At 42.0% G+C, this 9,998-nt stretch overlaps 1 protein-coding gene across 6 annotated transcripts in view; it reads right to left on the bottom strand.

Moving 5' to 3' along the window:
• Positions 1-297: 297 nt before the first annotated feature.
• LOC129854400 (transcription factor SOX-6-like) overlaps positions 298-9,998 on the bottom strand; it is a gene marked incomplete at its 5' end in the record, with an annotated part of 33,920 nt that continues 24,219 nt past the window's right edge. For 3 of the 6 annotated variants that reach the window (XM_055921401.1, XM_055921403.1, XM_055921402.1), the window contains 3 exon segments: positions 298-6,143; positions 7,243-7,459; positions 8,872-9,114. In XM_055921401.1, the coding sequence (XP_055777376.1) occupies positions 5,831-6,143; positions 7,243-7,459; positions 8,872-9,114 (773 nt within the window). 6 annotated transcript variants of the gene reach the window in all.

The raw sequence follows: 9,998 nt of genomic DNA, 5'->3' as shown, positions 1-9,998 counted from the left end.
TTTGAGTAACATATGATATTTTAGGCACGAGGTTGAGGATGTCCGAAAATGGACACCATACTGTAATGTAATCTCTACCATTAGTTAATGTAAAAATCAGTTAGTGGCACTCATTCTAATGATAAACTATGATTTATGGGCCACCTTAGATAAATAATTGTCCTTAAAAAATGCAATCCTACACTGCAGTAGAAAATAAAATGTTGAAATGTATCATGAGAAATCAATGTAGTTTTTGCATGAGAAATCAATGGACAATCAACGCACAACAACAACAACAAAATAGAGACTCGGATCTTAAAACAAAATGTCTCTTTAATTTGTAAGTGTCAACAGCAGTACAAAATATGGGAGTGATGGTGAGACTTTGTCACACAATTTCTTACTCTTTTACGCAAAAGGAGGAAACTCTTGAGGTAAATGAGCTTAAACAGGCAGTTATACAACCCACTCCTGCCTTGTTACATCAATGGATTGAGTACATATAGAAAGATGATGTTACATTACAATATGCCTGAATGCATCCTGTGGGGAACACAACCTAGATATTTGCACACATTACTAAGGTGCCTAGATACACCCAAATGTGTCAGTCATCTGGTGTATTTTATTTGATATAGTGTATTAATACTACCAACACAGAGGAGACTGGTCTCCAATACATACCACTGTAGAATTATTTCACCTTAAGTTTACCTCACGTCAATACTGCACATGGAAACCAAAGACTTGCTGGTTTACATTTTGAAGCCAAGCAAAATAAAATATTTTAGTACCTTTTCCTTTTTTAATTTAACAATAATATCCTCAGCAAGTAGCTGTCCTTTTGTACTGTATGAAGAAGAAAGTGAACACAAATGTGATGGCAACCTTTTTTAAGTTCAATTAAAAACTTTACACTGGACTGTACAAGATATTATGATAAACTATTTACATTTTCAGAATTAAAACTTTTTTCAAAGCAGCAACAGACACTATTTCATTTTCTCTAGTTACGCCCAAACAATACCTGCCCTGCCCTAGGTACCTGCCAAGAAATAGATTTCTATGCAGAAAACTGTATCAGTCTGCCAGCGGTTTCAAAACAGCAACAGCCCCAGCGACAGAAGAGCCACACACAGTGTTGCTTGAGAGACAAAAAATGAATCTAGAAAGCAAAGTACCATTGACAACTGTATAAGTTGTCCCCAACAGCAAATGTTACACTCCTGAACAGCAGCTAGCATGTCAGTCCAGCATGTCAGTGAATTGTGCTAATTACATGAACACAGAGAACATTCCCACCATATACATCACAAAGTTCAATGACAGAAAAAATCATTACATTTAAGTTAAGTTATTGAAACAGCATACAAGCTTAGTCTTCAGTTGTTGAATCTTGTTCGCATTTACATAGCTGAGAGACAGATGGATTCATAGAAAAGGTCATGACTACACTTTGCTGATGGCTGGATGGGCTGCCTTTAAAAAGGTCAGCAACACATAGAAAAGGTCATGACTACACTTTGCTGATGGCTGGATGGGCTGCCTTTAAAAAGGTCAGCAACACATAGAAAAGGACAAAAAGAGTATAGGCCTAGAATACACACGAGTGGCTCTGCATTGTGCCACGTTAAAACTAATAAATATTTGCACACTCCCTTCAATTTCAGCTCCCCAAGAACTTGTGTAAAATTGCCAATGAATAAAATCCTCTTGGGTCATTCTAATTTTAAATGTAACAAATGCATGCAGATGTGCAATTAAAATGTAGCTATTCATTTATGCTACTGTCAACCCCTCCGTTCAAATTTGGCACATAACAGTATAACCACTGAGGGCTGTGAAAAACACAAAACACAAGTGATAAGGTATGTCGCTAGGATTGAGTCATGATTGCAAACGCAAGTTGTATAATAAAAACATATACATCTTAACTGCTTGTTGTTCAGATGAATTTTACCACTGTCCCTATGAAAGATACAGAGTACTTTATTTTTACAGACTGTGCATGTAATTAGATACAAATGAAGCTATTTATAAAAAGAATGTTTGTCCTTAATGTCTAAGGCTAAGGAGTACAGCTTGGGTTTTGATTGGCTCCTTGAATTGTCTGAGGGAGGTCATTGAAACGCTAGCAAGAAGGGGCCTGTCTGTCTATCTCAGCTACAGCTCTGTCCAATACTGCTCTCTTCAACCGTCCAATACTGCTCTCTCAACCGTCCAATACTGCTCTCTCAACCGTCCAATACTGCTCTCTTCAACCGTCCAATACTGCTCTCTTCAACTGGGAGAAATAATCCGAATCTACATGACGTACAGTGACCTGTCAGTTTTAAGAACACGGATCAACATACACTGATGTAAAAAACGAAGAAAAAAAGAACAGTCAAATACATAACTTATACTTCACTCAGTACTTATGAACAACAATATAATTCTATTTCCTATGTTGTATTTACAATAAAATCTATAATGAAATGGTGAATTTACTGAAAAATGAAGCTCCAATTGATGAAACGTATTTTTTTTCTCTCTGATTGTCCTTTCATTATGTTCTACTGACAATTTTAGAGCCAACAGTGGCTAATAAATACAATAAAATGTCTATACTCACTATATAGCTTCAAATACAATATACAAAACAAAACATATGTGACCAATAAAATGCGTGTCTGAAATCCGGTGTTTCTCAGCTAACCAGTTACTATGCAAGCCTTCTGTTGAGTTTACTGCTCAGTCTCTCTCGCGCGCTGTCTCTCTCCCCTTGGTGGCCCTGGAGCTTAGACAAAGTGTTCATTCACTACACATGTCTTTGCATAAATAAACAAAACAAGTAGACTGAAAAATTATTCAAATCTGGTAACAGTGAGAACGAGCCCACGAGTCCAAGTCGTCGTGACTTTTGTTCATTCAGGTTTTTTTCTGGTACAACAGCTTCACATTAGTCAGAATTGATAAAAATACAATTTATATCCAGTGCTTATAACACTTATGAAACATTGTCTCCTTGCGAGATATAAGTTCTTAGTTTTTTTGTATTTTTTTGTTGTTATACAAGCGCAGTCAAGTTTCAGTCCTATCAACAGTCCTTTTTTAACTACCAGCCCACTGAATTGGTTTGGCATGGACATAGAAATATGTACAAATCACGTACAAATCTACCAATCAACCAGCAAACAGAAGTAACAGCTTAAAAACCTAGACATGTTGACCTGGAGGGAAATCCGTTTAGGTTTGTGTATGGGAGGAAATCCTAGAAAAAAGCATTGTACCTTAAAACAACAATAGCAACAAAGAAACCAACCAACCAAAAAAAGAAAAAGAAACTGAAATGGAAATTAATAATGAGGTGCTTAAAAACTTCTAAGACTTAAGATAAATGCTTCAAACGTGGACACAACACAATAAAAGCCAGCTCTGAATGGGTCGAGAAAGATTTAAAGTACTAAAGAGCCATCTGTATCAATTAGACCTGGGAGAGTAATGCAGTGACCAGCAGTAGGAGGGAGTCCTGGCCATGCAGACAGCCAGCGCTGGTGACCAGCCATTTAGATCATTTTAAACCTCTGGGCTTGGTCTGAAATGGACAGGTTCAAGGGCACGGGAGGAGAATAGCCGGGCTCATGCATTAATAATGCTGCATTTGAGATGATACCCACTCGTCAGTCATTTTAATAATCCCCCACAGCTTGATGTACTTGTTCCATCTGCTCGCCAGCGCATAGTGGCTGGGCCAGGGCGGGAGCCAGGGTGGAGGCCTCACTGCCTGCACTTTGATGGAGAGCACAATAAGTGCTACGTGCCCCGTCCTTATTGTTCCCCCTCTCTCCTCTCCCCAGCCTAGCGCTGCCTGCCACTCTGAGCCAGATGGCACCCCCTGGGTGTGGGGGTTGCCATGGGAAGGGGTCGGGACAGGGCAGGGGCAGGGCAGAGAGGGAGGCACTTAGTCCTTCTGGCCTGTAGGAGGGCTGTATTATGGACAGTAAGGCCTTGACTGCTGGCCACCTCTAGCTGTTTCTCCATAGCTAACAACCTGGGATCTGTTCAACTGGTAAAATAACCATTCAAGAGGTAAAGGACTTTCAGTTTGTGACTGATTGTCACAAGATTAAGAGCTGATTGATTGTGTTATATTTCATACTCATTGTCTGTATGTAAATAAAATACAGAAGTGCAATTTCAATTGCTCTAAAATACTTATGTTTAACTTTATGTAAAATAGGCAACTGGCCATTATAAAGCAACAAACATTTTGTTCAATATAAAATATTAACTTAGTTGAAAAATGAAGTAGTACGTGTTAATATCTAAGTGCATGAATGTAGAGAATCACCATCTCAGATCTGGTGTGGTTTATGGAATACTGGTGTGTTTCATATGACTCGTTAGAATGTAATACTTTGTCTGTAACCCTCCTTTAATAAAAACACAATGTTATTCCCTCAGACACTGCCTCTTCTCTTAAGACTGCTGCAGTAGTTAACTCTGCTTTAAGACCTTCTCGTGTCAATTTAAGATTTACAATGTCGAAAAAATACTTAAGATTTAAAAAAATAAAAATAATAATGTTAAGACCAAAGACTTTAAAACTTGCCACCCCAGTAGGGGCTAAAGTATTTAACCGAATGTACTGTAGCTACACATTGTAAAACAGCAATTTGTGATTATAATGCCCCCAAAGCTGCCTTTTGCTGCCTTTCCAATCCCACAGATTGGATGCCTTTGGCCCCTTGGAATTCTGGCCTGATTACAATCACTCTGATTAAGAACTTGGTAAGACTGAGTTGAAGAATGAGCAGAGAGTGTGAGGGGAGTGTTATAGTGATCTGTGTGAGACTGGGCTGGTGACATGAGCTGGAGAGGGACAGGGAGAGAAGGGCCTGTTGGTCACCGCATTGGTCTCCATGGAGAACAGCTGCCATTATGAACAACCACATCTGAAGCTATTGCATCACTTCCTGTTCCTGCCCTAGATACAGCACACTGGCTCCAGATTCCTGAGTGTTTCAATATAGAAGTTATATAAAGAAACTGGATTTTGAAGCCGCACTAAGATATTAAGAGATTGTCTAAGACTCGAGTCTCTCCCTCGAGACTCAAACAAATTATTTAAGAGAAAAAAACCTTGAAACGTTTGGCACATCTGCACAAAATTGTACAGTATGTTAATAATACCAATAATAATTATTATAATAATAATACTAATACAATTAATAATAAGGGAGTCTGATTATGTCCCAGAATTGTGGAATTGTTCTGTTTGTTTGTTTTTAGTTAATATGAATTTCCAAATATTTTGTTTTCTAAATAGTTTCAAATAAATTCCTATTTAAAACATTCACAAGCTGTTGGCTGGCACAGCATACCTGAGTGAGAATATATAACTCCCATCAAAAACAGTAATGAAATCTATTAAAAGCATTTAACTGAAGAGAAAAAAATAATATGTATATCATAAGAAAAAAAGTAAGACTGTAAGAATTATGGGTTCATATCAAACGTTACATTTCAAGTCCTGTCATCCAAAGTTGTATGGGCAATAACCTAATTGTGTAAATGTCCATGAACAAAACACAAAAAATAAACGATGAGATAACAAAAAACAAAAAACAAAACTAACAAAACCAAACGGCTTCACACACTGTAAGAAATATTTAAGACCTTTAGCTGTTGATTCTGACGGAGCCACATATGCATGCAGGCTCCTAAATGATGCATCAACAGAACCATTTCTTTTTGTTCTGTATTTTTTTGTTCTTCTGTTTCTCCTCCTTCAGTCAGTCTTCCGCCCTGGGGATGGTTCTCCAGTATGAATGTGTGTATGTCTCGGCTCGGGTGTTGAGAGGCCTCAGTTGGCGCTGACGATGGGCTCCAGTGTCTCAGTCTCACTGCTGTAGTCCGATTTGGGCTCCTCGTCAAAGTCCTCGTACATGTCCATCTCATCTACCTCTCCGTTGATGATGGGGTCGTTGGTTAACATGGCACTGGGCTCTATCTTCATGTTGTAGGTGCTCTGGATGACGGGAATGGCCGGCTCCGGGCTTGCTGAGGCGCTGGAGCACTCCGACGTCATGTGAGGGGAGGGTGTGGTTGTTGCCATGGTTATGGCCCCAGGGTAGACCACGCCGGCGCTGGTGCTGATGGGGATTTGCGGTTGTTGCCTGTAGGGAGAAAACGAAGAACAGAGAGAGAGACTATTAGACAAGTTTGTTCCTGTTTCATCATTATAATCCAGACTTAATTCTCTTAACAATATCAGTTCTGTGTTATTTTTTAGATGGAAAAAGGCTTTACTTCAATATGTATAAAGGAAAACAATTAGAATCACATGGGATGAGCAAATGGAAAGAATGCTGACAGTGTGTGTGCTGCTCGAGTCAACCCTAAAGACACCTCCACTTCAGCACTTAAACTGAGAGAGCTAGCTGGATTAACTGTTCTCCACAGAGGTGTGTTCTCAGCCAATGGTTCTGTGAAAATTATTTGGGAGAACAGTTGTCCAGACAGCACCGTTCTGAGTCGTTCTGAAACGGCACCCAGTTTATTGGTAACATAAAGCCCATTGGTGGTTAGTGCGCTCTCTCTCTCTCATCTGGTGTTTTAGCAGTGATTGATACTCCAGTGATCGTATAGCTTACGGGTGATGAGGGCACACCTGGAAAGCCTTCTCCTTACTGACCACACGCAGTAAATGAGGAAGTTAAGCTCCAGACAGCTGTCCTCCAGGCCTCTGTAAATCTATAATTATGCTTTATATCCTGTAATAATGTAGGCATCTCTTTCTCTGCTATTGCAGTCCGCTATTGTCTCAAATTGATAAATCACTACTATTAAAAAACACTTGACAGTAAGGTGGATGAGGAAATGTGTTTGACTTGGGGTTTCATTAATGCTCCGCAAATCGGTTGGAAATTGCGTACGACGAACTATCACCACCGTCATCACTACACGTGGAGAAAAAAAGAACACGTTTTTTTTTTACGGAAAAGGGAAACTAGTTCAAACATTATTCATCTATTCTGAGGGCTGTATAACATACATGATTTAACAGGTTGATGAATTGGGTTGATTCGAAGGTCAGGGCCTTAGTGTGACAAGTTACAGACACACTACAACAATCTTTAGTGTAAGCACAGTGAAGAGAGAGTCTGTTCTCAGGCAAAAAGCCAACTGATTTCAGAATAGTCATTTAGCTGTGTGTCTACGTGTGTGTGTGTCGCGCCTGTGCTCTAAGCCTGGCGTTCTTCACTGTGCACCTACCCCACAGTGAAGAACTGCCTCATCTCTTGCCGTCGCGAGCGCATCATCTGCTTGTACTCGCCGATGCGGAGCTTCTTCCCGTCGATGATGCAGGTCCTCTTGGGCCGGGGCTTGTACTTGTAGTTGGGGTACTTCTCCAGGTGGATCTTACTGAGACGGGCCTGCTCCTCATAGAACGGCTGTTTCTCCTGGTTGGTCATAGACTTCCAGCGAGAGCCTGTAACACAACACACACACACAGATATCAGTAAAACATACACTTTGAACGTACATTTTCACTACAGAGGTGTAAAAAGGACTTAGGAATAATTAGTTAATAAGAATCAATAGATATATCAATGCAAATAGGAGTTTCCATTGTGGATACAGTATATTATTATGTGGTCTCTGTAGTAACCATGTAAACCCATAAAGCCAGTGGCTGGGCTGTGGGTGAGTTAACAGAAACTACACCAGGCCTGTAAATAGTCTCTAGCTGATCTCTAGTGTGTCCTGCTCCTGCTCCTGCCTGGGTGATGCCACTTTTAAAAGCTGTGATCTATTGACTCTCAGTGCAGTGGGGACGAGACCCATTTAACCACTGTCATTTTTCATGACAAACACTGACGGCAGTGACATGGCGGTAAATCCATCTGTAAGCCAGGGCTGATTGAGCCACTGTGGCGAATCAGACAACATGCCACCCCCCGCCTCCCTTCGCCTCACCCCCCACTCCCACTGGTACCAGGCTACAAATGTTTATGTCCACATAGACAGGTATTAACCACAGTGGGCTTCAGCTGGCACAGAGCACACTAGATTAATTAAACACACCTAAATGAGCTTAAAAGTCATTAAGATAAAAACTGTTACAAAGGTTTTAAGTTATACCCTGTCTGAATAAAATGTGCAGTTGGAAAAACCTGACTTTTTTATACGGAGAACAAATATTTTCGACATATCAATGAACGACTGTAGATTTCAGCTCTGGACCGCCAGACCGTTGGGGCTCCCGTCACGAACAGTAACGTGTTAGATTCTGTCCGACAGGCAATTTGCCTCCACAGTGTTCCACTGTTTCATGAATGGGGTTCTGTTTCTTCTTGTTGTTAACATAGTGGTTTAAACACTACACGTTTATCACTATTGCCAACAGCCAAACAGCCTAGTGTTTATACCCAGCTGAGGGGAGATTTGTGGGAGAGAGAGAGAGAGAGAGAGGAGGGGGGGGCTGTTGAGGAGGATTACACTACACCATACTTTTCAAAAGGGAAGACGCTTTTGGGCTTTCCTATTAATTCATTGTGCTTAATAGGGAACATTTAATTTTAACGAAAGCCTACAACATAATTTAATAATAAACTGATTGCATCAAGTCTATAAGGACTATTTTTTCAGCAACAAAATTCTCATTGACAACCCTAAGAACGCTAGTCTCAACAAACCTATAAAAAAAAATATATATATTTTTTTCATGCCAGTTTCCTGACTTTCTGACCAAATCCGATCCTGTTCCTTCCAACGTGGTCAGATTTTTTTTTAAACATAATCTAACACAGGAAGGCTAACAGACTGTAACAGACTCTGTAATGGCTGGATGAAGGAGAGAGGTATGGCTGGAAGAGAGAGAGAGAAAGAAGAAAGGCTTACCCAGGATCTTGCTGATGTTGGAGTTGTGCATGTCTGGGAAGGCTTGGAGGATCTTGCGGCGCTCATCTTTGGCCCACACCATGAAGGCGTTCATGGGTCTCTTGATGTGGGGCTCGTTGCTGTTCCTCCCCCGGGCTTCCCTGTAGACCCGTGCCTCGGCTGTGCTGGCGCCTCCTGTAGGCCAACAATAATACTGTTGTGGTTTATCTGCTCCGGTACCAGAGCCATTCAGAGCTTTCCACCCTGGAAACACCAGAGTAGGAACAAGAAGGAGAAGAGAGAGCGAGGCGAGCAATTAATCAACTGCCACGAGCCACGTTCAACCCCCATACCCAATGGGCTGTCATCACTACTACTGAGACTGAGACTGGGGCTGAGACTGGGGCTGGACTGGGATCAAACTAGACCAGGGTTAGGGTAGGGTTGGTGCTGGAGCTGGACTGAGACCAGACCAGGGGTTGGGTAGGGTTGTTGCTGGGGATTGTGTAGGGTTGGTGCTGGGGATGGACTGAGACCAGACCAGGGTTAGGGTAGGGTTGGTGCTGGAGCTGGACTGAGACCAGACCAGGGGTTGGGTAGGGTTGTTGCTGGGGATTGTGTAGGGTTGGTGCTGGGGATGGACTGAGACCAGACCAGAGGTAGGGTAGAGTTGGTGCTGGACTGAGACCAGACCAGAGGCAGGGTTGGTGATGGACTGAGACCAGACCAGAGGTAGGGTTGGTGCTACACTGAGACCAGACCAGGGATAGGTTAGGGTTGGTGCTGGAGAGGGACTGAGACCAGACCAGAGGTAGGGTTGGTGCTGGACTGAGACCAGACCAGAGGTAGGGTTGGTGCTCGACTGAGACCAGACCAGAGGTAGGGTTGGTGCTACACTGAGACCAGACCAGGGATAGGGTAGGGTTGGTGCTGGAGATGGACTGAGACCAGACCAGAGGTAGGGTTGGTGCTGGACTGAGACCAGACCAGAGGTAGAGTTGGTGCTGGACTGAGACCAGACCAGAGGTAGGGTTGGTGCTGGAGATGGACTGAGACCAGACCAGAGGTAGGGTTGGTGCTCGACTGAGACCAGACCAGAGGTAGGGTTGGTGCTGGACTGAGACCAGACCAGAGGTAGGGTTGGTGCT

The sequence above is a fragment of the Salvelinus fontinalis genome, chromosome 4, assembly GCF_029448725.1.
Source record: "Salvelinus fontinalis isolate EN_2023a chromosome 4, ASM2944872v1, whole genome shotgun sequence".
Lineage (NCBI taxonomy): Eukaryota > Metazoa > Chordata > Actinopteri > Salmoniformes > Salmonidae > Salvelinus > Salvelinus fontinalis.
This window is presented reverse-complemented; position numbering and strand designations above follow the sequence as displayed.